Consider the following 27,642-nt stretch of genomic DNA (forward strand, 5'->3'; position numbering starts at 1 on the left):
CAGCAAATACAATAAAACCAATAACAATAAAGTCTAAGTAAACAGTTAATAAAGATAATTAAAGAAAATAAATAGGATAACCTAAATATAAAATAGAGTAAGAATGAGAAGGAGGTACAACATAAAACTAATGAAAACAACCAATAATATCAAAATTATGGATTATAATTATAATTATCTATAATCCATAAACCATAAGCATATGTACACATTGTTTCTTTTAATAGCCCTTTTTTCTTAAGTATAACAAGGTATACAATATATCCTTGACATACCTTCTATAAACATTTTCAAGTGAAAAAAAGTGTCTTTCAAAACACAATAATCTGTCCAATTCCTAGCAACCTTGGAACAAAAATAGCTACACTCACTTTGCTAGGACGCTGTTGGAGGCATCTCCTGCAAGAAACTGGGTCTTTGATCACTAAAGGTGGCCAGTAATGGAAAGCCACGTTTAAAAACAAGGAAAATACTGAGGTTAAAAAATATTTTAAAACTAACAATAGTAATAGAAAACATTTCTCAAATCTTTCTCTTTACCTTGGCTCTGCATACTGTTATATTTGCAGGGAGTTGGGAAAACTGCTTCAGTTCAAACACATCTCGCACTGCCCACCGACTCATCTGATTTTCAGCCTTGCTTGAACCAACTACAGTTTGGTTTGAATGAACATAGGACACTTCAGCAACATCATCTAGTTTTTGAAAAGAAACACACAGTGCGTAAGTGTAACATCTTGAAATTATTTTCTCATAAATAAATATTCAGTAAAACTTTAAGTTTTACACAAAATTCTATGATGTATTTTCAACCAGTATTCATTCATTCTAGTTTGTTATAGGTCAGTTGTGTTTTCAACCTTTCCACACCTGGGGACCAGCAAAAACAGGAAAACCACCTCAAGAACTGCTGAGGCAGAAACAAAACATCTCTCCCCCTCTGGCAGGACCAGCACACCCCCCCTCCCCAAACACAATGCCAACCGAAGAAGTGGTGGAGCACAGCCAGCCCCCACACTGGTTTGCAGCAAGAGGGATGTGGTGCCTACACAGACCAGCAGAAAACTTGTTATGGACCAGCACCAGTCCACAGACTGATGGTTGAAAACCACTGGTATAGGATATATGCACAGTACATATTTGAAAGCTACAAACTTGACATGTTATCCATTTTTAAGGAAGATGCAATCTGCAAGGTAAGGACGAATTTGTTTTAAAGCACTGACAGTTTTAAAACATTATGGGAAGGTCAATTCTAATAGTCATAAAGAACACAGTTGGTTCTGTATTGTCCATAAGTACCAAATATATATAACAAGTACTACTTTCCACCAGTGAGAATACTTTAAATGGGAAGCTAAAGATTGAGACTTTTAGAAAACCAGTAAAACAGAAGGTTTTAACTGAAACAAAATGAAGTTTACATGGTAACGCAGACAGGCAGTAAACCTGTCTGAAATTTTTCATTTATTTAAAACTCAAATGGCAATTTCAAAAAAAGCCTGAATTGTTGCGATAAATAGGCTTTTAAATTATTTGATAAAATAATCCACCAGGTTTTTGTCTGTAAAGAAATGTCTAAAATTGTCTTGCTGTAAATGCATACATTTGCAGCACTGCAGAAAATTTTAAGTATGTATTCCTGCCCCCTGCTCTGGCACTGTCCCAACATCACCCACAAAATACTTTTGGTTATTGAGTATATTGTTGTACTAACTGCATTGTTCAGACAGCAAATCCCTTTTAGAGTTAATTTACAGCCACTATTCCCAGAAAAAAATATTTTGTGATATATATGCAGTTACCAAACAGTCTGTCGAATGATCCCACTTTTTGTTCTTGGCTTGATTGCTTCTTCAAGGAAGTCTGGAATCTACTGGAATGATTTCGTTTTCTCAATATCTGGGAGGGATGTTTGGCATATTTCAGAAGTTTAGGGTCAAAATGAATTCTATCTTTTTTTAGCTTTTGATTTTGTTTATTAACAGTCTTCCTAACCGAGAAGCTGTCCTCTGGAGATGAAAACTCCTCTATATTCTGATAATCAGCATTCTGTTTACCCAAACCCGAATGCCTGTTATGCTGAATCATTCTGGAGGACTTGTGTTCCTTTTTATACAGTTGTTTTTCTTTCACAGTGCCGGTGACTTCCTGCTTTCCCGATTTGAAAATCTCAAAATCATCAGACTCATCACTAATGTCTACTGCTTCTTTAATAATTGTGCTGTTTTTGATATTTGCAGATGATTTTATTTTGCTGAGAGGTGAAACGTTCAGATAACTGTGTACAGAAGTCAAATGGTTTTTCTGTGATGGAAGCATATGGTTTTTTTCTCTATCTAAACATTCAAGGTTTATTATTGTTCCTTGATAGCGTTTAGCATGTTTCTGATCAGTAGGAAATTGAGATGGAAAAATAATATCATCACTTTCCGTTGAACTCTCTTCAGTCTCCATAACTACCTCAACTTGATCCAAAATACGTATGTCTTTGCATTTATTTCCAATGTCTTTTTCTTCCTCTGAAAGTGGTAAAATGGGGTAATCACAATGTGCAATTTCACCATGCACTTTCTGTTTTTCCATTCTGAATGGTGACACAGAGGATGTCTGATGTCCTGAAATGCTACAGTGCTCCTCACTTTTCAAGGAATAGCTACTTTGGGAACTTCCTTTGGATGTTTCTCCCACAGATACTCCATCAGCATTTTCATCACCATGGGTACCCATGCACTTCCCATTCTCAGCTTTTTTAATTCTGTTTTCTAGAAGCTTAGGAAATCCACACTGCATTAAGGTAAGTTGTCCCTGTAGAATTTTTGCATTTTTTGATGTGCGGCTTTCTGCTTTCACCTTCGAAGTTCTTAGAGGTTCCTCATCACTGAAGTCGCTGCTACAGTCAAATCCTTCCTTTTTCAATAGTTCAATAGCATCTTGATCTTCACAGCCATGTTCTCCATGCTGAAGTCATGTAAAATAAAGAACTATGAAATAAGCCCATAGTTATGTAAAATAAAAAACTATGAAATAAGCCCATCATTTAAGATGTATAAGTACTAATAAGTCCATATTTGCCCTCCCACCCCTTGAGATCGGCAGCAGAGGCTTTCCTCCAGGAGCCCTCCGTGAGACATATCAGGAAGCAGAGTACCCGGAGGAGGGCTTTCTCTGCGGTGGCGCCCCATCTGTGGAATGCGCTCCCCAGAGAGGTCCGCCTGGTGCTGTCATTATTTGTTTTTCGGCACCAGGCCAAGACCTTTTTATTCAAACAATATTTTAACAATGTCTAATACTTATAGATTTTAATTGTGCAGCCAGGGTGTTTCCAGGTTTTAATTGTATTGTATTATATTTATTTATTTCTGTGAGCCGTCCCGAGGCTATATAGCAAGGGGACGGCATACAAAAACTTTAAATAAATAAATAAAATGTTCAATCTTTACATGTCATATAATCATAATTAATAAAATAGAGTTTGATACAGACTGACAATGAACATGGGATATGCTAGTGGGTGGAAGGGCTGGGAAAGCAATTTTTGCTGATTTCTCCATCTCCCTGAAGCTCCTGAAAAAGTGCTCCAAAGAATAAGGACAACTTCTAGAATAGAGTGAAAGATAAAGCAGAAGGAAGGAGAGGAATATTGACATATCCATTTCCTTTTCCAGGAATTTCCTTCTACAAATGAGAGGTCCAATTCTATTCACAAAAGAACATGCTTGGATCCAGCCCATAGGTTATAATAAGTGGGCAAGGAACCCTGAGACATAAAATAGAGAACTTAACATTACCAATACCAAGCAAATTGGGATGCAAGAGCGGTTGGCTGTAACATTTCCTAGAGGCTATTACAGCCATGCACCCATCATGGTGTCACCATTTCCACTATTTACTCTTTTCAAACATATATTTAAAAAATACTGTTAGCTTTCTTATGCAATGTGTATTTTGTTGGTATGGTATGTCTATGTACTATTTGGTACCATATACTCTAAACTGGTGTGTAGAAAAGCGGGCAGAAACTGATATGCTACTTATCTCAATCTCTGGGATCCTTTTTGGCTAAAAGAAGGGATATAAATGCTGTAAATAAAATAGATACATGACATTCTAATCTTAACTATCTAGCTACACATTTTCACTTGTCAGTTGCAAAATATATATGCTGCAAGAAAAAAAAACATAAACTAGAAAAGGAACTTTGCACAATACACACAGAACATTATGAAATAAATGTATGTTTGACAAACTCCTAACCCTGCAATCCTAGTCTGGCTTTCTGTCTTACTTCCTCTTACCCCCCTCCAGCTGACAGCTCTGGCTTTATCCTGAGGTAAGAAATTCTGTGAAGTGGTATGTTCTGTGATATATAAGACAAGAAAGACTACAATCAAATCCTTCCTTTTTCAATAGTTCAACAGCATCTTGAAACTTGACAATTTACCATTTCGGTCTCATGTCGCTGGGGTTCCTCTTTTAACCACGAAGTAGCTGTCAGGACACCAGCTTCCACTTGGCCAACCCTCTATAAAACAGCAAAGTCATGCTATAATGGTTCAGTCTTTGTAGCACAGACTCATTGTTCTAGTCTGTACCCTTTCTATACATTACTGTCCTGTATCCCATGAACCAGCCTTCTTCAACCTGGTGTACTCCCAATATATTTGACTATTATTCCCAACATTCTTGACCACTGGCCATGGCAGACAGGGCTGATGAGAACTGAAGCTCAAAATACCTGAAGGGCAGTGGCCTGGGAAACCAGTATATACTAATGGTGAACTTATTCTCTGAATGCTAACCCTTATGTAGCAAAAAAAAAAAAAAGCACAAGAGCAAGTTAACAGCAAGCGTGAGGAACCAAGGATTCTAACTCAATGACAGAACACATAGCAACCATGCAAATACTCGCAGGTATAAACCCCTACATTTTTGGCTAGGTCTGGGGTAGACCCTTGTCAGAAACCCCGGGCAGCTGCTGCCATTCAGACTAGACAATACTGAGTTACATGCACCACTGATCTGACTCTGTTTGAACTAGTTCATATTTCCTGGACACAAGGTTTGCAGAAGTACAAAAGATTTCTAAGAGTGGGGGAACCAAAGGGAAAATCTCACCAAAAACAGCTTAATGAAGACTGAACATGCTCAGTACCCACAGAATGTCGTCCGTTGTGAGGGTGGGGGAGGAGAAAAATAGAGGACAGAAAAGAAATGGAGTATCCTCGAAAATAACAAAACTGGCCAGAACCAGGAACAGGTACACTCCACACTGCAAGTTCTTTTTTTGTAAGTCCCAACTGCAGTACTGTACTACTAATCAAAGAGCTGAAAGACCTTCATATCTGAGATTTTCTTGAAAGGGTACATAACTGAAAAATGTACATAAGAACAATTAAAATCAAGCGAATTTATGTAGTGGCAACAGATGCTGCCATTGTGGAATAACACCTGAGCAACTTGCTTGGAAAGAAAAGGAAATGTCTGAAGTCTCCTGGGTTCCCAGTCTACCCTTGCCAGAACATAAAACAGCATTATTCTCATGTTTCTTATGGGGTGATTAGTCTTAAGGGATGAGTAGTAATTTGAAAATCTATTATGAAAATCTTCTTTCATTTCAAAATGCATATTCCTTCAACAACATAGTAAGATACAGTAAGAATACATAAAGATATTCAAAAGGCCAAATCGCACCTCCAGAATTGCTTTTGTAAGGCAGGATCCATGGTCCTGAAGCTTGAAAAGGTTACGGATACCAAAAAGCTCTCCTTGATGTTCTTTTGATCCTTGCACTGCTTCAAAATAACGCTTCGCATTCTCATTCCCCACCACCACACAATGCAGTTGCTAAACAAAGCAATACAAAAGATTTCAGAAGTGTTTTCTTGCAGTAACATGCCAGACTTTCCTGACATTTAAAGTATCTACACAGCTCTAGCCAGACCAGGCAGAAATTCCTAAAGAAGAAATACTCTGTTTTATTTTCTCTGGTAGATGCAACTATTGTGGAATACTATTAACCGGAGCAATTTTATTGGAAAGGAAAGAAAATGTCTGAAGTCTCCCATGGACCCAATGTGCCCTTTCCACCTGGTGCCTTTGGTGCCATTTGAAGACATTATTTTTCCAGGCATTTCATTTCATTTAAAGTTTTTCTATACCATTTTCTTACCAAGAGTCTCAGGACTCAGTTACTTTTCTTTTATATCTATGACTGTGCTTTAGAGTTTTGCCTTTCTGCCAGATTTTATTCTAGGTTTGACTACTATTTTATGCCACACTTTTAAAGATTTATATTGTATTTTATCATGTAATATTTTGCAGTTTAAATTTTTGTGAACTGCCCAGAATGCTTTGCCTGTTGGACAGCACAGAAATCTAAGTAAATAAATAAATAGCATATAATTTAATGTATTTACAATGCTTTCAAATGACTTAATATTCCAAAATAGTTTACATTAAATAAACCATATCACATAACCAAAAACACTGAACAATTAAGAGTTCACAACATTTAAAATCACTACATCATAAGAATCACTACAAGAATAAAACCAGAAGGTAACAATCTCATCTTTCATTCAGGGAAACAGTGTGCTTTTAAAAGGTGTTGAAAACTTGTACGGTTGCTGCTTTGAGTCCCATATGGAAAAGTGTCCAGGGTTTGGAAACACTGCCCTACAAGGAGAGACTGAGAGAACTGAGGATGTTCAGCCTTGAAAAGAGAAGACTAAGCGGGACATGATATATGCTGTGCCTTTGTTGTTGAACTGTCCTGAGACTTTATGTATAGGATGGGGTGTAAAGGTTTTAAATAAATAAATATCCCTCTATAAGTACCTCAAAGGCTGTCACAAAGAAGAAGGTCAAGATCTCTTCTCTCTGATCCCAGAGTGTATGACGTGGAAATAATCATTGCAAGTTACAAAAACCCAGATTCAGACTAGATATCAGGAAAAGCTTCCTCACTGTCAGAGCTATACAACAGTGGAACCAGCTGCCTAGAAAGATGGTGGGCTCTCCCACACTAGAGACATTCAAAAAGAAATTGAACAGCCATCTGAGTGGAATGGTGTTAACTTGGTGTCCTGAAACAGCAGGGGGTTGGACCCACTGGCCTTCATGGCCCATTCCAACTCTACTATTCTATGATCCTCAAGGATCAAGCAAGAATTTAGACAATGTGGACCAAAGGAAAGCTATGTCCATAAACTACAGCTGGACCACCAAGGCTTACCCTTGACTGTATGATTTCCCCACAGTCAACAAGATGCAGATCCAAGGTGGTTTGGAGATGATGGGGTTGGACAGAAAGTGTATGGGAGTGGCAGTGGTGACTAAGCCACACATTGCCTTCCTCTGATATAGACAGCAGAGGCTACATTCCTATGCACAGTGAGGCTGCAAAAGTTGTGCTGAATCCAGTTTTGAGCAGGACTGCAGCCAAAACACAGAGTATAAATATCACATGTGTTTACATTTGTAGTAAGTTGAAATGTATGTAACAGCCTGACCTCAACTAATAAATCTGATCTTGACACACATTTAAGACTTTGAATATTCCAAATTGTTCACCAACTTCCTCTTATGAAATGGGAGTAATTGAAGGAGACTCAAAAAAGTCTGATAATGTCAGGTGTAGCTAAATGCAGCCAAAAAGAAATGTCAGAAAATTATAACATTCACCAGGAAATTTATCATTAGTATATATGGTGTTTTAATTTCAACAATATCTACAGTCTAGATTTTGCCTATGAGAAGACTGTGAAGGGAGGAAAGGAAAAGGCAAGATAAAAGGGGATGAATGGGATTTGAAAGGCTAAGAAGACCCAATGCAGTTATATCTAGGAACTTGGTATTTTTCAAGATGTACAGGGAAGTATACAGAAATGTTTATGCTGTTATATTTATACTTCTACCATGGTGAATGCAGTCCCTTACTTGTAGGGGGTGAAATATGATCATTTATTGAAGGTACTCTGGTAAATCTCAACCGTTTCCTTCTTTCTTTTTTCATATTCTCTCTAGAAAGTGCTTAGCTTACATTTGAGAACTAATAAATGAGTCTAAACTCTATAAAACCAAGTTAAGGATTATTGTGCTACATTAGGTCAACTTAAATTCTACAGAAAAAATGATCTACAAGTGTGCTAATTTGGCTATGAAAAAGAAGTATGTATGCAGATACGGTGAAAAACCTACTTGTTTGTAAACTTGCCGTAAGTACATCATCTCCTCCACAGTTCCCAAAGATATGAGCCTAAATACTTTCACATCCCTGCACTGGCCAATTCTGTATGCTCTGCAAAATGAATATTTCCAGAGTCAGAACAAGGAAGAACCCCACATCCACTGCACTAAACAACTTAAAACAATTGGGCTGTACCTGTCAATGGCTTGAAGATCATTAGCTGGATTCCATGTTGGGTCAAACAGTATAACAATATTAGCACCAACAAAATTGAGTCCCAGTCCACCAGCCCTTTATAATAACATAAAAAATAAAAAGGTGAAAAAATGTAAAATATGAAGTCACTGTCTATACATACAATATGTCACAAGCAGTTTTCCTAGACAAATTGATAGAACATTCTTGACCTTCCCAAACACTATTAATAACTCACCATTAACTTAGGAAGCCTGCAAAAAACAAACAAAATTCCTCAAGTTACATAGTATAAGGAACAAACTTAGTATGGTTTCAGAGCCAGCACATATTCCACTGAAACTGTTCCAATGCAATAGAAATGTTGACAAATAACAACCGATAATTTCATGATGTTACTGATGGGAAATAGCAACCATATTAAAATGATGTAAGCTATGCGCATTCATAGAATATGCTGTTTGATACAGGTCACCTGAGGTAATTATTTCCCCAAGAGAGAAAAAAGTGGTAAGGTTTACATTAACTATGTTACTTCATATGTTTCCAAAAAAGAAAAAAAACCTCAGAGGAGGAGAAGCTTTCTGAACTTAACATTTTATGTTTCTACTTCCCAACAACCCTTCTTTTTCACTTTTAAATTAGTTGAAGATAATCCAAAACAAAACATTGAAAAGATAAGTCTTTTAATCTAATCAGCTACATTTCTTCCATGTTGGTCAAATCCTTTAGGTGAGTAATCCTATTATGTTTCAATAGAAATGGCTACTATTCCAGCTAAAGGTACCCTCTCCAACTTTACTTACTCATAAAAAAGACATTCTGTTAAAAATAAATAGAGAACAGAAATACGGTACAATGATAAATTGATGTGAAATATTGGATTTGTTTATGGATTTATTGGTAGTTTTTAAGATATTAACATTGTATATGGATAGTGCTCATCATTATTACATTCGTATTGCTTGGAGAAAGGAGCATGGCTGAGAAAGCATGGGTTACATCACTCCTGCAAAGCAGCCAATCTTGATCTCATATTTTGCTGGGAGTGGGGGTGGGGTTTGAGTAGTGTAAAACAAATCTGTAGTATGATTCAGTGTGGCTGTCTAGTCTCTTACTGTGCCAGTGTTGTAGGGAAATACAAGTAGGGCTATGTGATTGTAGCAGCACAATTAATCAAGAGTGCGCCACCCAAATGGAGCCTCTCTCTACCTCTCTCTTAGTGTAAGTCTTACAGGTGAGATAGTACACTATGAACTCCACAGAAGTTAATGTTTTCATGTGCATTTTAGCAATAAGCCTGTTGAGAAGGGCACTGCAACAGTATGAAACTATTATGTGTTGCCTACAAAGCAGAGCATAGAACTGACTGCAAGCTGAGCAGATCACCTCTACCATACATGTATAATATTAACCGTGTCCTTCACCCTTGGCCCAACCACTGGCCCAACACTTGGCCCAAGCAGTATTTACAGGGATGTAAGGAATCAGGGGAAGGACTGAGGGTCTTAACTACAGGTGGAAAGCCATTGTTCATGTCAAAATAGGATACTATTATTATAGCAGTAATATATCCAATCTTTCAGTCCAAACAAAATACTAGAGTTGATTCTGCTTTTTATTTATTTATTGTATTTGTATGCTGCCCCATAGCTTGGGAGCTCTCTTGAATATAATAGTCTTCTGCATTAGTGGTGTTCAATTAACAGGTTCTTCTAGTACTCTGGTTAGGCTTCCTAATGTCATAGAATAATAATAATAATAATAATAATAATAATAATAATAATAATAATAATAAGCAACAAAGCACACAGAGTCACGAATGTGCCCAGGTACGTTGTAGCCATGCACACTGCACACATGAATTATGACAACAAGCTTCTGTGCACCGCAGCTTTGTCCTTCTCTGGAAACACTCTGGAGATGCCCACATTGCTATAGCATGTAATTATATAACTGGAATGTCCATGAAGATCACTGAGTATAAATATATGTCTTGTAATATTTGATGCTAGTAGAATATTAGCACAAAAGAGGACAATTATGCTTGTCTTATTGCATGCTCCTTTGGGAGTGAAATAAATGAAAACATTTTTAAAGGCAGAATTATACCATGAAAGATGAGAAAAGAATTTAGATTGCAACCATAAAAATAAAGTCATTGCTGTAATTATTTCAAATGAATTTGTGGATTTCTCTTTGTACATGTCATTACAGGCCTCATTCATACATCCTTTGAATGACAGACTTTGAAAATGATTATGTTTAAGATTATTCTGGTTACAAAACTGAAATAAAAACTTTTACTTATCTAACATTATCATTCATCAGTTTCAGATCTTAAGTGATCCCCAGAAAGGAGCAAGGAAAACTGAAGTAATATGGAAATACATAAGGGATATATGTCATTTCTAGTCTCTACCCTAATAGCCTTGAGTGATGCAGTCTACTTCCCAGTCTTATAACAGCAGACAGTAATGTTATTGCTCCTTCCCAAGGAAGTGACAAAATGCAAGATCAATCAAATGGGAGTGCAGTAAATTTGCTATAAATCTCTAACTAGGCAAAAACAGACACAGCATTTTCTTACATTGTAGAAACGAGGCAAATGTTAACTTCTTCCATGCTGTTGAACTCTTTTACTATCTTGACCCTGTCCTCTGCCTTTGTATTTCCATCCAGTCTTCGGTAATCTAGCCCAGATGCCATGCAATACTGCTCCAGAACATCAAGCAACTTGTGGAAAAGATAAGGAAAGCAGGCAATTAGCACAATTTTAAAGCTACAATAAACCGGAGGGATCAAGTGTCCCAGAGACTTTCTTCAATCACTCTTTCTCCAAAGTCACAAATATTTATTAATTTACAGAAATACTTTTAACATGTGCATTTTTTATTTTATATTTGAGACGAAAATAGTGCTTTTTGAACACCTGTAGATGTACTGAATTATTAATTTGGCATAAGGAAAAAATGTACTGTCTGTAGATGTTATCTTTTAGACTGCACAATTGCCTGAATTTTCCAACACAGTTCTTGGCTCAAAACATTCCTATAAATATTTATAATAAGGAAAGATGTCTACAAAAGGTATATATTAGTAAATGTTAAATATAAAAAGTGTATGTTATTTATATACCATAATATACATTACATATTGTGACGGTGTGGTGTAGTGGTTAAGAGCATGAAACTGGGAGATCTGGATTCTATTCCCCACCCAGCCATGGAGCTCACTGGGTGACTTTGGACCAGTCACAGACTCTCAGTCCTGCCAACTTCACAGGGTTGTTGTGTGAGTAAGACTGAGGTGAGGAGAACTATGTAAGCCACCTTGAGTTCCTTGGAAGGAAAAAAGGCGGGAATGAATGAATGAATGAATGAATGTTAGAAAAGGTTTTGTATGAAATAGAGGTGAATTTTAAAGCAGAGTTTTAAAAACAAATTTGGACACTGACGTGGAAATTAGACAGGATGAACTTATGATTTTATACCTGTGAAACTAACATGGGCCAAAACTGGGCCCATTCAAATAATATGTCTCTTACCTTGGTTGAAAAGGAGAAAAGCAGCACTTTATCCTTGTTTCTTCTGAAATGATCTAAAAGTTTCTGAAGGACCTAGAAATGAACCATGGAAAATGTATCAAACCAACCCCTGCCAAAATATATATTCACATATCCCTTATACATTCTCTTTGCTTCCTCTCAACTATGGCAAGACTGAAATGGACCAAAAAGTAACCTATTAACTTTTCTACTAAGAGAGTCAGTGGATTTTCCCAAACTACAGGAAACAAAAATGTCACAGCACTGTGTGTATATGTGTGAACACCAATCCTGTAAAACATAACTGTTTAACAAAATATTACTACATGGTACAAAGAATTCTCTACAGTGCTTTGTTAATGCCAATATAAAATCTTGAAAGAGTCAAAGAAAATTGATTTTAACACAGCTGCAAGAATTACAATGTGCAGCTCTATAGCATTCAAACTTCCCATCATTTACATTTTGCCTACATGCTCATGACCACACACCTATTTTCAAAAGTTATCCGAACATTATGTCCATCCTGACCAGCGTGAACACTCCTTTTAAACCTGCTGCACTACATGCAAGTTCAGAACCTCTTGGAACCTGCCTTCTCAAAATAATCAGTCAGTTGAATGCCCTTTCCTGCTCCCACTGTACTCTATTGCTCTGTTTACAGTAGGTCCTGGCTTCTCAGACTTTTCAGAGACCTTGAAATGCCAATAATTCGCCCACACGCAATCTTCTTCTGGTAAAGGAAGCAAATAATCCAGGGCATTTTGTATAACAGTGATACTGTTATTTTCAAAAGAAGCATGTCCACATCTGGCAACAGTAATTCCAGAGCACCACCATGCAGAAGCAAGGCACAAAGGGGAAAAGAGGAATTTTCTGCCCTTCGTCTGTAGTCTATTCCCACTGGGCAATAAATATTTAAACAATGTTATTGATTCAGTGACAAATACTTAACCTTTTAATTTGCAGAGACTTAACCAAAAGCACAATATTGAAATGACAGAGGTGTATTCAGCTGATTCATTCTATAATGGCAGATAAAATCTTGAACACAAAGCAGCAATCAAACTGGTCCTTCCTACTGGGTAATGTACCATCATCCAATTTCATGGTGAATTAAACAGGCACAAATTGGAAATATTTGCAGAGTTTCAGTTTGCAGTTCAGTTAGAAATTGTGATAGTAGGAGTGTTTTAATAAGTAAAAACATAACCTTTACCATTTCAGACATCCATTGTATTTTCTTAAATACAAAAAGGGTGTTTAAAGAATAAAACACCCTTTAAAGAATAAAAGGAGCTCCTCAGCACCCCCAGTGTCATAAAAGTAAAAAAAATATGTTACTCTAATAGTTTCCCTATCCTAAGAATCAAGGGACATTCTGTGTTTAAAAAAGACAAACAAGTCTGTGCAATTTGGGAACTGTACAGTGCTCAACAATATGAAAAGGGGTAATTAGTTTAACATTCAGAAGGAAAGCCATACTAATTACACTAAAATCCATGATTTAAACAATAAGTAAAAAATAAGAAGCAAGAGGCTACTAAGTAATGGGTTTACTTTGATTCAGGGCATAATGAAAGCCAATTCAGTATAGTGGTTAGAGATTCACTGTCAAGTCCCCACTCAACCAGTGATGCCCACTGGGTGTCCAGTCATTGACTCTTGTCTTAACCTGCCTCAAAGGATAAAGGGATAGAAGGAGTGGAAAGATTATGTAATCCACCTAGGATTTCTTGCAAGAAAAAAGGTGGGATATAAATATAAGAAATGCATGTTCACAGTAATTCACAACATAATGGCTCCATAATCTCCTGTGGTATGCTTAATATGGAATTACCCTTAATCATGTAGTAATGCAGGAAGCCTAATCAATAAGATAAAGTTACAGCATTGCCCCAACATTAGGTCAGGTTCTCTGCCATTTCCCAGATAAGTTTTGACTTATAATGCTAAGTCTGTCTAAGAAATCAAATCCTCCAATATGTGAGCGTGTGCCCTCCTTATTTATATACCACCATGCACTGAGGCTGTACAAAGAGAATTTATCTACTGTTATAAACAAGCTCCACTGAATAACATTGTTACTAATTATTCAGAGCAAGATACACATCTAAGAATAATTAAATGATGGCAAGGCTGGGAGATGGTCTAACCTCAGAGGCTAATGGATCTGGGATGGTTTCCAGAAGGCTCTGGGGCAGTTCCAGCTGGCTGATATGGCTGGTGCTCCTGTAAAGGTCCTGCTCAAGCTGTGGAGCGCACAAATGTTCCACAGGTAGTTGACATGATCATTCCTAAGTGCCTTCTGTGTTGTAGAGCTCAAATTGCTCTGTGGTACATCCCAGAGCTGAGAGTGATGAGATAAAGTAAGAGATGGCTTGCGAACACATGAAGCAAAACTCTCACTGGACGCAATCAAAACCTTGTGCATGCTTATACTTGGCTATATTTAGAGGCAGCTTTGGCTGGTGGCTTGGTTATGCCCCTATCTAACCATGGGCAGCCTGGTTTCAGTAATCTATACTTCACTTTTCTCTCAATTAGATTGCTGCAATCCATTCTACATAGGGTTATCCTTGAAGACTGTTCAGACGATGCCACTCAAAAAAGAATGCAGCAGCCACATTAGTAACTGGGCCCTACAGGTTTGGAAATGTAAGACCAGTTCTGTCTCACTAGCATTGGCTGCCTGTATGCTTCCAGTCCCAATTCAAGGTGTTGGCTTTAGCCAATGCATTCTTATGTGATTTGGGAACACAACAACTGGAGTTTTCTTATCATGCCTCTGAAAAACTATTTATACATCATTTGATGTCCAGTTCCTCCAGGTAAGATCTATTCTGCCTTCTTTCATACAGAAAATACAGTAAAACCTTGGATTGCGAGCGTAATTCGTTCCGGAAACATGCTTGTAATCCAAAGCACTTGTATATCAAAGCGAAGTTCCCCATAAGGTTCAATGTAAATAAGGTTGATCCATTCTGTAACTTTTTTTTTTTTATCACAAAAATGTGAGGCGGGCGTGAGTAATCGCGGGCGTGCGGGGGGGAGGCGGGTGCAATTGTGGACGTGCTTGGGGAGGGAGAGAGACAATGCTGTACACATACCCACAGCAAGAGAGAAGAATCGGCGCTCAGTTGTGACATGACGCTCAGCAGGCAAAGTGCTTGTAATACTCATACTGCAAGACATCGCTCACTTGTCAAGTTAAAATTTAGAAAAAGTTTTTGCTTGTTTTGCAAAACACTCACAGACCAAGTTACTCACAATCTAAGGTTTTACTGTACTTTGCAAATGAAAAGGATGCATGGCAGAGCAGAAATGATCTGGAAATTACAGTAGTTCATGGAAAATAAACTTGCTACTGCCCTGGTTTCTCAGGTAGCTATTTCAGTCTTGTTCAATCCCTCCATTATAATGAATTACTGATGTAAGTTATGCACAAACTTATTATATGTAAAAAAATCAGCATTAAATTCTTGCACTTTGAAGCAAAATGCAGTTTTAAAACTGCTTCTGTAATATTTTCATAACCTTGTCTTCGCTGAAGCTTTGGCAGACTGGTTAAAATTAGACCAAATCTCCTGAGAGTAGCATTGTCTGACTCAAACTTTCATTTTATTTGTGTCTTGTTATTCTCATTTTCTAAAAAGTGTATCTGAAGTAGTACAATACTTATAAAAATGCAGGAGACTGCCGGGTGACACGATTCTGAGAATATACAAATACTTAGGCAATGGCAGAAACCTGCTCTATGGACCAAACTCTCCACGCAATGAGAAATCAACCAAATAAGCAACTTGCAGTGCTACTCTGGGAGTGCCAGAGCCTCAGTTGTCAATGTTGGCTGCTAAATGGATGAACACAGAGACAGGGAGAGATCGTAGCCTTTCAGCAACAACAAAATTCATTCTTAACAATGTGCTGTGTGGATGCTCGCAAACATAGTTTACATCTTGGAATTACATGGTACCAGAAATTTTATCTGAACAGTATCATAATTGTTATACAAAAGCTAATTCCAACTGTTGCTTGCAACACAAGACATACTCCACCTGCCTCTTTGTTTACTTACCTTCATCTTCCCACTATACTTTGGATCAGAAATAGTTTCAAATGCTGCATCTTTGCTAAGCTGTGCAAAATCAGGAAATTTTGAAAACACTTGGCTGCACACCCTTGTTATGTGGGCTTCCTAAAACAAAATATAAATAATGAAAAACAAGTTATAGAGTAGGATACATTTTGACACATCAGTAATCAGCAACTGAATGAAAGTGAAATTTACCAGTATGCTACTTCATTTTCTTCTTGACAGATCAGATTGGAAGGGTAAACTTGGAAGGGAAGACTTCAACTTTCCTGATATTAGTTGGGAAACATACTTAGTGGTGGCAGCTGGGTCCCATCGCTTCCTAAAAGCTATGGAGAGAGGGTTTTTCCCCCAGAGGGACCGAGAAGCAACGGGGTGCAGGGAGGGGGGCAGGGAGGAAATATCCTACACTTGATTCTGACCAACAGGGAGCATCTGGTGGATGATGTGCAGATTAGGGGAGATCTGGATGAGAGTCACCACTCCTTCCTATGCTCCGAGATCAGGGGAGCGGGGATGAGCAGTAGGTCAACTACTAGAAGTTGGAACTTCTCAAGTGCCAATTTTAGTCAACTGAAAACCAGGCGGGTGGGGGAGTCTCCTGGGAGAGGGTATTGCAGGGCAAGGGAGTTCAGAAGGGGTGGACGGGTCTAAATGGGAGGTCTTGGAGGTGCAAGCCTTAATGATACCGCTGATTAGCAAAGTGGGGAGGCATGGGAGGGCACCACTGTGAATGTGAAGAGAGGGATAAGAGGGATAAGAAGGAAGAGAGACCCTCACAAGAAATAGACACTGGGGCAAGTGGACAAAAGGGTTTACCAGGAAGAGGCAGCATGTTGCCAAATGGTTCTTCACAAGGCTAAGACTGATTATGAGCTGAGACTTGAATGTCAAGAGCAACATAAAGTGTTTCTACCTTCCTGTATTTAGGAAGAGAAAGGGGAGACAGGTGGTGGGACCAATTAAAAGGGAGGGAGGGGATCTGGTAACAGGGACAGATGTTAAATGATTATTTTACTTCTGTGTTTTCCCCAAAGAGGGTTAGGGAAATTCTACCTGGAGGGCTAGGCTGGGGTTATGGGGGCAGATTGGAGTCACCTCACTAGAAGTCGAAAAGGGCCCTGGATGTTACGAAGGCACCAGGCCCAGATGGGTTACACCCAAAAGTACTTTGGGAATTGGCAGCGGCATTATTGCATTCTTTGGCCTACATTTTTGAGGCCTCGTGGAAAATGGGAAAAGTCCTGGAGGTTTGGAGGGTGGTATCAGTGGCTCCAATCTTCAAAAAAGGTAGCAGAGGGGATATAGGGAATTACAGGCCAGTTAGCCTTACGTCCATTCTGGGAAAAAGATGGAAAGGCTCATAATAGGGAAAGCTCTAGAAACCCTAGATAGGGATGGGAGGTTGGCAGCCACACAGCACAGATTCCATAAAAACATACCCTGCCAGATGAACCTTGTGGAATTCTATGATAAGGTCTCGAGGTGGCTTGATGGAGGGGACGCAGTAGATGTGGTTTACCTGGATTTCAGGAAGGCCTTTGACAAAGTACCGCATTATATTCTAGTCAAGAAATTGTTGAGCTTTGGGATAGATTGATGCCCTGTCCAATAGATTAGGGCATGGTCGACAGACAACAGGCAGAGGGTGACTATCAGTGGGGAATCCTCAGGATGGCTGCTGCTGACAAGCAGAGTTTCTCAGAGTTCAGTTCTGGGACCAATTCTGTTCAACCTTTTTATCAATGACATGGGGGAGGGAATAACCAGTCTGCTGACTATATTCATGGATGATAACAAAGTGGGGGCACTGGCCACAACTGAGGAGGTGATCCAGATCCAGAAGGAAATGGGTGGGGAACAACAGGATGGCATAAAATGTGGATAAATGCAAGGTCTTGCACTTGGGACATAGGAATAGGTGACACACATACAGGATGGGTGACAAGTGGCTGGAAAGCAGCACTTGCAAAAGGGATCTTGGGGTGTTTGTCAAGAGTAGGCTGAAAATGAGCTGGCAGTGTGACGCAGCATTAAGAAGGCAAATGCCTTGGATGTATAGCCAGAAGCATGGTTTCCAGATCTAGGGAGGGGTTGATACCACTCTACATGACTCTGGTGTGCCCATAACTGAAGTACTGCATCTAGTTCTGGGCTCCACATTATAGGAGAGACATAGCTAGGTTAGATTTGGTCCAGCGCAGGGTCATAAGAATGGTAGCTGGGTTGGAAGGGATGACATATGAGGAGAGAGTGGAACTGGGTTTTAGCCTGGAGAAGAGGAGACTCTGAGGGAATCTCTTAGCGACTTTTAGGTATGTGAGGGGATGTCATGTGGAGGAGGGCCATGACATGTTCTTCCCTGCAATGGAGGGCAGGACACGTTCCAATGGGGCAAAGCTGAAGGAATCAGACTTCAGGCTGGATGTCAGGAAGTATTTCCTGATGTGTAGGACTCCTAGGATATGGAATGGGCTTCCAAAGGAGGCAGGTGACACCCCATCACTGAAGGTGTTCAAGGAAAGACTGGACAACCACATGTTGAGGATTACATAAGCGGAACCAACTGGAGCCAGGGACCAGACTAGATGGCCTGGGATACCCCTTCTGACTTGCTTTTTTTCTATGTTTCTATGTTCTGTATGTTTCTTCAAAACACTGCTGGCCATGAAGACTCAAGGAAACTAACCTGCTGTCTGCTAGTGTTGTCAGTTTGTAACAGTGCTGCGTGATTAGCAATCTTTCGAAGGACTGCCAAATAACTGAAGTACAGGGCCTTTATTGTTTCACCATAAGCATTTGTCTGTAGAGATATAAATAAATAGTATTTGAAAGATCATAGATTTAAGCCAACTCAGAGCATTGTGACCTGAAATGGGCAAAATACATGCAACAGAATACACAGATCTGATTCCTTTTTCCAGGAAGTGGGTAACTCTATACTCTTTATTGCCATTGTGCTAGGGTTTTTTTTTCCTGTTTTTGCTTGCAACAAGAAAAGTGATACAGTCCATTCTACCACCTTATTCTATGTATGGACAGGCCAGACCTCAGATTAAGGCACACAATAAAAGCCACACAACGTAATACGGTACTAGGAATGTTCTAATAAATCAGCAACTCTTCCTGTAAATACACCTTGGATGAAATTGACTGGGAACATTTTCCATATGAACTCTAGACCTCTTAAACAAATGGGAATTAAAAAGTCTTCCATTATTTGTGCAGGAGCAGTGCCCAAGCATAATTTCTCTGTGCCAGTACAAACCAGAAAGACAAATCCCTTTCTTTCTCATTCTGATCCCTGCCCACAAAATTAACCAGTCTCTGTTGAATAAAATGGAGGATTAACTGGTGTCCTTTGACTTAAAAAAATGTTTAAACATCTTATGTTTCTGGCTACTTAATTTATATTTATAGCAAGATGGAACCATACAGTTTCTATCAGGGATGAGGAAACTCTGGCCTGTGGGTCCCCATTCAGCCTCTGCCCTTACCTCTGATCCAATCAGATTGCCCCTTCTCATGTGGCAAATGAGGCTTTACTCAAATCTCCATCTATGGAGGCTTTTAACAAGCTTAATTACACTCTGGGAGCACTGCATCCAATCTTGTGATCCTTCCACCATGAGAAATTTCCCCTCCCCTGATGCTATCAGGTTCTTTAAAAGCTTCCACTGACAGTGCAGTTTTAAAATGCCTGATTGCAGTGGGGCACAGTTATGTGTGCGTGCACAAGAGCAAGAGAGAGAATGAGAATAAATGGGTTCCTGGCAATCACATTTGATTCACATGTCAACAATAAGGTAGCCCCACTTCCTCTGCCTGCCCAGAGCCAATTCAGCATCAAGGCTGAAAGTTTGCCCACACCAGTTTAAATGTACCCGTATCAATTATGAATATTTGCACAGACAAATGCCCTATAGATACTGCTTCTTGTCTCTGGGAACTAATGCCATTTCCATTGCACTCTGTAAATTAGAGGCCTCCTATATTTTCTGAGGCTTGTAGATCCTATTGGCAGCAGTTCAATCCACAGATCCTTGGGACTGTAATGTCTCTGTTTGTTATGATGCTTTATCCTTTCCTCCTGTGGCCACTGCTCTGTTGCTTCCTCCTGCATTTGCAGAACGAATGTCAGCAGGAACTATGCAACTCTATCAGTGCTCCAGAGAGGGTGCTAAACCAAGTGGCACTCACCTGTGCAGAAGCTGTCTCTGGACTGAACCCCATCTATCACAGCTGTTAGCATTGCTTGTTTTCTGTAAAGCAGGTTAGCTATGATCTTAAAAAACAGTGGGACTTGCTTCCAAGGAAATTCATGCCAAATACATATGCTTAGGATTCAGGTTGGACCCATTTTTTCACATACTGAAAGCACAGTTAACCTGAAACAACCCAAAGTCTCATGCAGTATCTTTCTGGTACATCAGTATGATATCAACATCTCTATCAAATAATTATTGTTCTAACCATATCTGATTTCCAGGTGATGATTCACACTGCCCATTTATATAAAGATGAAAAAACTGGTGCATTTTATGGCTCTCATTAGAGCAGTGATAGCAAAATAGCATTCATTAGGATTTGGTAATGCAAGTACTAAGAGCATACCAGAAAACATTCACTATTCATTTTTCATTTGATGTGGAAGTCATATTCCAAAATGACCAAATAGTCTGTTTTAAGTTCAAGTACGTATACAAGAACAGTAATCAATTGCATTATTTTAAGAATAGTATTATATAAGCAAAACCAGCCAGTTCAATGTAAAGTTGTACCACAAATATTTATCAACAGTAAGGAAACCATTTTTAAGATGATGATCAGGAGGTGGACAGTTGAAAATATTAACCCCAATTTCTGATCATGTTCATAAAAGCCAGAATCAATTTGGGTTAGATAAAAAGCATACCAGAATGTAAGCATTAAGCAGCTATTTAGTATGAGCAGAAATGAATTTATAAACATTGGTGAGAGTGCTAAACACTGCTGGGAGCAAAATCAGCCTCTCTCTCCCACTCCTGTGAGCCAACTGCAGTCCCCTTTCATTAAACTGCCATTATCTATAAACCTTCTCATCTGCAAAACAACTTTCTCTCTTAGAGAATTCCATGTGTATCCAACCCTTGTCATTTCTAGAAGAATGTAAACTGTTGGCAGAATAGTTTTCCCCTTCCCTAGCAAACCCAACACTCACATCCTCCAGATCTGCTCCAAAAAATTGGGGGACCCTCAGCTGCAGATTTGGAAGGTACACAGGGAATTACAAGGTGAAAGAGAGTAAGGGGAACCCTGTTTGCACTACTTGAGATTTAAGCCTAAGTAAATAACTCTTTTACTTTGCAATTTAAATTAAAAAAGATTTGACTAGCTATTCATTTCTCCATATTATCCATTCACTACAGGCTGTACTGTTTTGCCAATGCTTTTGGAAAAATGATATCATAAATGATGTCCTACAGTGTGTGAGGCTGTTGCTTATCATCTAGTGGAGATTAAACAAAAACCCTGTGATTGAACAAGCCACTCGTGATGGCATAAATGTGAATACACCCCCCTATGCCCCAGCTTTATATTAGCAAGAGGAGAACAGAGGAAAACACTGTCTAAGAGTGAGAAAGATTACAAGAACTGAAAATAATCTTCAAAACACACAGCACAGCCCTTTAATCCGTATCCCCACCTGAAACAAAGGCTCAGTGCAGATGTAACTTTCAATCAAGACTTAGTGATTGGAAGCACACCACACTTCTCTCCTGCACTAAAAATTATTTGCTGTGACATCCACACTGGCAAACTATGAGCTTCACCTTGCTTCTAAAATAGAATCTGGAGCCAGAGTTTGCAGACCACTTCAATCTGAGTTTTCTAATCATTGTTTGAAGGTAAGGCACTGACCACGGTCTGTCAATTTGGATAGCGCTGCAATCTGCAATCACTAACCTAGTTAGTGAAAACTGTATTATAGAGAAGACAACCAACAAGAGATGATTTGGAGGAGTAAGCAGCACATAAAGATGAACTAGTAAACTGTGGTTTGGCACTATGTCCATGTTGTGTCCACAGACATGTACGAAACAACTGTATTTGAACATACTGATCCCCAGTTCTCTTATCCTCTTGTTTCTCTCGTCCTATGCACATTTACATAAATATACTTCTGTTTCCACCAGCTATTGCACATTTGCCAAGGAAAAAGCAGATTGTTAACCTATGTTAACATTGTATTAACACTGTATCATCAATTTGTACATCAAAAAATGTGCTACTGAATACTTTAAATCAAATAACCTCAGATGAACATTACCCAATCGTAACAATAATCCCACAATTAATTGGAAAATTTTGGTTACATAACCTCAACTACATTTTGAAGTTGGTCAGCTTCAGTTCTTATTTCATTCAAATGAAAAGAAGGAAAGTGAGTACCGAGAACTGCTACAAACTGTGGAGAATACTGGCAGGTTGCTATAATCAATCTAAAGTGTACGGCCCTTTCTACATCCATGCATAAAAAGCTGGTGTGGCTATAGTGTAAGACAAATGCACACTGAAAAATGGAACTTCCATGGCAAACAAGTTTAAAAAAAACCTTACTTTGTAGCAACAATTCTTCCTTTTGCTGCCGCTATTGCAGTTACAGGGCTCACGTGCTCGTAGCACTAAGTGTACATCCTCTGTCTCCAGTACAGCCTTATAAACTGCTCTCTGGAACTCTGTCAGGGAACAATATACTATCTGGAAGGATAAAATGCAAAAAGGGGGAAGAAAATAACACAAATAAAAATATTAAAATATTTTGAAAAGAAAAGAAGATGGTCAACTAATATCGGTCAACTCTTATACCTCAGTGTGCCATTTTGTTGCTATTGCAAAACAAAGAGTCCTTAGGACTATAAACAGATTGTGATCAGTTGGTATCTTATTTAAATGTTAAAATCTGTTAAGAATATGAAAGATAAATTGTGACAATCAGTTTCAATTTGTGGCCAGTATGAGCAGGAATGTGAGAGAAAAGGATTCAAATGCTGAATGTAAGACTAAAGTTTCTGAGTCACTTAAAAGATCTAGTTGCCGTTTCCTGGCACTATTGTAAAACACTAAAGCAGGCTGAAGGAATAAAAGGAAACAGCCAGTTCTTAAGATTGACATTCTGAATTACTGATGTAGGAGGAGGGGTTTTGTACAGTGGTATGACAAACCTTATCCTTCTCAAAGACCATGGGTGGCATCTCCATGACATCTTTTGGTCTCAACCAGCAGGATACAGAAATCCCAAGATCACTTCTGAATTTAGACCACCCACAAAGCAACAGCACCATGCTGTGCTATAATAATCCAATGGTATCTTGAACATATAGTCACATTATCAAAAGAATGGGATAAAATAAAAGCTGCTAGATTAAAGGCAACCAAGTGACATTGCTGTTAATCTTCTCCTTAGAAAGCACAATTCAGCCTGCATTATTACAAGGTCTGGCTGAAAGGCAGGTATAAACAAAGAAGGAAGAGCGGCAGACTAATGTGTATCTTTATTAAAAGTTTCTGCAACTGTACGTTATCTAAAATGCACTCTTGAGCTCATCAAAACATTCTTTCATGATGGTGATGCCAAGCCTAGACAGAGCTTTCCATTTACCAAATAGTTCGCTTTTTACAAGAAGTCTACCAAAGAAATGGAGATATAAGACCAAAAGGCTTTTGGCCAGTCTTTAAGTGCATCTACACAATTCCAGCCCATTCAGAAATTTGCAACTGTCCTGAAGAAAAGCATACAAATTGAGTCATGAACCTTACTTAAGAATGTCATTACAAATTCTGGACAGAAAAATGAATGCGTGCATGAGGCGTGTCATTTGTCTGTAGGATACTTCTGTAGTGACTGTAACTGTAGACAAATGTCAAAAACATATGCTTATTTGTTGTTCTCTGACTATGCTTACAGTACAGTAACACTTAAAGGAATGTGTTTGCAAAGACCTTGGGAAGGCTTTCTAGAAAACTCTTTAAGATTGGAAGCACAGATTTGCTCCCTACCACACACGCCTTACGTGGGTCCGAAGGCTGTCACAAAGAACATGACTAAAAAAAACATTCTTACAACATAGCCATTACTCTCTGGATGGTCTTCCACTGTTGCAATACAGTAGAAGCTAAACATACAACAGCAAGATGAACTCCTCTGTGAAGGCCACTAAGATGACCGTGGAGATGGCAGAATGTGGAAAGATTGGACCCAGTCAGGGGACTTTTTGCATACTGCAGCACTGTGAGAATACTTTCAGCAACAGCAACATAGTATTGTATGAAAATAGCAGTGCCATTTGTTGATTCCCAATAAGTAATGAAAATCTTACTAGATATGGTCTTGCAACTATGTAAAAAGGATAGTGCATACCTAACATTCAAGTAATGCAGACACTGTTTGCCTTCAGAGCTGGAAGACTGGGTGTAGATGAGGAGGACTGGCAAAAATATTGACAGATGGAACTGAGAGACAATGTTTAAATTGAGAATCTGACAGAAGGGTTACCTTGTCTTTGAAAAATTGCAAATAAAATAGATCTGTGTGTAAAACAATGGGTAGTATCCAATGGAGCACAACCGCTAAAGCTATATACACTAGCAATATCTGTGATTGAGACATCTAATATATCTGGCTTCCAAGATATTCCAATATCTGAGTCAAGAACTTTACTGGTATCACCAAAGCAGTTTTTGAACACCCTTCCATGTACCATGTGGACAAGAGAACTTAAGCAAAGGAGTGAAGTACCAGAAAACAATTTTTAAATTATCTGAAGAGGCTATGTCTTGTCCTCTTGCATTCAGAAAGAAATTAATAGCTTCTTGGGCTTTGTGGCTAGGCTCAAACATAGACCAGGAAAAAAATGGGCAGAAGAGTCTGACTCGGCATGCTCAGTCTATGCAAGGCCATGTTGCTGTATAGGGCAGGATGCAAGAAAAACGGTGCACCTAACCTGCCAAAGCCTTCTAGAAAGTCCTGCCAGCAGTCTATGCATTTCTTTTTCAGGGACCACACCCAGCTCTTAAAGAATTCAGGTTAACAGCACAGGAATTCAGGTTAACAGCACCCAGGTTAATACTGTTAAACAGATTTTTCTTCACACCGCTTCTAAACTTACTATTCTGAAAAAGTAATCAAGCAAGGAGACAGACACTCAAATCCTTCTCTAGATTCATTCTTATATACTTTCAGAGCTTTGTGAATTCCCCACAGCACATCTGCATTCTAACATGTAAGGAATAAAGTGATCTGCCTCTCAAGCTACACAAAATACGCATTAAAGTTATGAACAATTTTTTTAAAAAATATTGTAACTGATTTTTCTCACTCTGTCTTCCTTTTTGGGCAACTGATCACTAATAAGTGCCTTCGCACGCCTTAAGAAGTAGTCGGACATGTTTTTAGCTAGCCTCTGCATTGCCTTTCGACCTGTAGCTAGCTCTCTCTTAGTTGCGGTGTGCCTTTGGCCATGCTCTACTGGATCAGAAAATTTCCTCTTGAAGCGTGTTTCACTACCCAGAAGTCCTGGAACAGCCCTAGGAGAGACAAAAGAAGTAGCAGATGAAGTATCATTCTTCAGTCTAATAAGATTTCTTATATAGTGATATATCAACTGAATTCACATATTCTGCAGAATTCTGCAACCAAAGATCCAGTTGATCTGCCAGCTGTAGCATTCCATATTTGAAATTCTACACCAATTACCAGAGAGTTATAGTCTACCGAACTCAGGGACCACACCATTTACTTCTGAGTACTCACTGGGGATCTCCATGCACACTCTCAAATAGGTTCAATTCAGGGCTTTTCCTATATAACTTTATTAAAGGCCATGGCCATGTTTCCACATTTATGGAAATTTATCACTGAAACATTCATAAAACTGATCACTCTATCGCTATGCAACCACAAGGTTAAAACATTAGTTGGATGGATTAACCCATTATACAGTGGCACCTTAGCTCACAAACGCCTCAGTTCACGACCAAATCTGGTCACAAACAGAAATTTCAGAAAAAATTTGCCTCAGGTTGCAAACTCCGCATCGGGTGACGATCGCGATCGTGCCCATCTTCTCTGCACGAGCACAACTGCGTTCGCGGCCATCTCCCCACCCCGCGAGTGCGGTTGCACAGGGAAGACGGGTGCAATTGCAGTCATGCTTGGGACGATGGGGGGGAGAGATGGCTGTGATCTTTGTTGTTCTTTGTCACTCTGCTTCAAATTCGTGATAAAAAAATGGTTACAGAACAGATTAACCTTATTTACATTGAACCTTATGGGGAAATTTGACTTGGATCACAACCAATTTGGGTCATGACCAGAGCCATGGAACAGATTAAGTTTGTGAGCCAAGGTACCACTGTAATGTGCACTACCTGGGCAACTGCTATTAGAATATTTATTCCCAAAGCTCTCGGGGTGGTTCACAAAATTTTTTTGAAGCACAATAAAAAGATACCGAAAGAGGGAAAAGCACACTAGATACAATAAAATACAGCAGGAAATTACAACATGCCAAATTTAAAACTATTTCAATAAAACTAGACCTGATTACTACAGCTGGTATATTCCATGTCATGAAATGCCTTAGATTAAAGGGCACTTTTAACCTAATGCTGGAAAGATCATAATGTTTGCAACAGGCTGGCCTTAATAGAGAAATTATTCCATAATTGCAGGGTCACCACTGAGAACATCTTCCTTCTTATTGTTTCTTTCAGGTTTCCCTTGGAATGGGAGAGAAAGGGCCCAGGTGCTTCTGGAAATTGAAGTACAAAATTTCCAGAGATCTATCTACTGTCCAGATGGTATAACTCCTATTGCTATTAGGAAAACTACAGTTATGCCATTTGTCTTCTAGTGAAGCCTATAAAAGGGACATTCCAATAAAATCAGGACAAAGGAAGCACCAGTCTCACAACAACAACAAGCACATATTTGGGTTTCCAACAAGGTTTTGTTTGTTTCCTTAAGTAGCCCAACATAACAATCCAAAACTAAGGCATCAGACATTCATAGCATCATTTCAAACATTACATAGTGACAAATGCCATTGCATTTATGTGTGATGGTAACAGCTGTAGTTCAGTGTAATCTACTGATTCATAATGTGCATTCACATCTCAGAGTAATTACAGATCTATGCATCAGAAAGCTACGACTAGAGTGTCACAGCTCCCAGCATCAGAGACCTGAAGAATACACATTTGCAAGCACATGACTGGTCTGTGCATATTCAAAAATCATTCTGTGTATATGCAGATAAATAATAAACTGATAACAGTTACGACCTTTCCACATGAATTTATAATATTAGCTTTCATTTTGCTTACCAGTCCATGACACACCAAAGTTCCTTCATATTGTTCTGCAGAATTGTCCCAGTAAGTCCCAGTCGAACTTTACATGTTAGAGCCTTCATTGTCTGAGTTATTTGAGATTTTGGATTTTTGATTCTGTGCACTTCATCTACAATGACAGCTGACCACTCTACACTATGAAGCAATAGGAAATAATGACAATCATCCTAAGAATTCACTGTCCCAGTTTGAAAAATATTTTAGGATGTTAAAAGAACT

General features: G+C 38.8%; 1 protein-coding gene across 4 annotated transcripts in view; it reads right to left on the bottom strand.

Moving 5' to 3' along the window:
* ERCC6L2 (ERCC excision repair 6 like 2) overlaps positions 1-27,642 on the bottom strand; it is a 60,091-nt gene that overhangs the window by 19,497 nt on the left and 12,952 nt on the right. For 3 of the 4 annotated variants that reach the window (XM_044446300.1, XM_044446299.1, XM_044446301.1), the window contains exons 6-18: positions 27,397-27,558; positions 25,389-25,596; positions 22,630-22,770; positions 18,719-18,832; positions 16,012-16,131; positions 11,934-12,005; positions 10,977-11,122; positions 8,387-8,482; positions 8,203-8,302; positions 5,695-5,847; positions 4,445-4,525; positions 1,806-2,961; positions 541-695 (exon numbers count right to left, since the gene is read on the bottom strand). In XM_044446300.1, the coding sequence (XP_044302235.1) occupies positions 541-695; positions 1,806-2,961; positions 4,445-4,525; positions 5,695-5,847; positions 8,203-8,302; positions 8,387-8,482; positions 10,977-11,122; positions 11,934-12,005; positions 16,012-16,131; positions 18,719-18,832; positions 22,630-22,770; positions 25,389-25,596; positions 27,397-27,558 (2,704 nt within the window). The remainder of the gene's footprint in view (positions 1-540; positions 696-1,805; positions 2,962-4,444; positions 4,526-5,694; positions 5,848-8,202; positions 8,303-8,386; positions 8,483-10,976; positions 11,123-11,933; positions 12,006-16,011; positions 16,132-18,718; positions 18,833-22,629; positions 22,771-25,388; positions 25,597-27,396; positions 27,559-27,642) is intronic. The other variant, XR_006416286.1, reaches the window with a different exon arrangement.

This window comes from Varanus komodoensis, unplaced genomic scaffold (genome assembly GCF_004798865.1).
Source record: "Varanus komodoensis strain SLA01 unplaced genomic scaffold, ASM479886v1 scaffold5, whole genome shotgun sequence".
Taxonomy (NCBI): domain Eukaryota; kingdom Metazoa; phylum Chordata; class Lepidosauria; order Squamata; family Varanidae; genus Varanus; species Varanus komodoensis.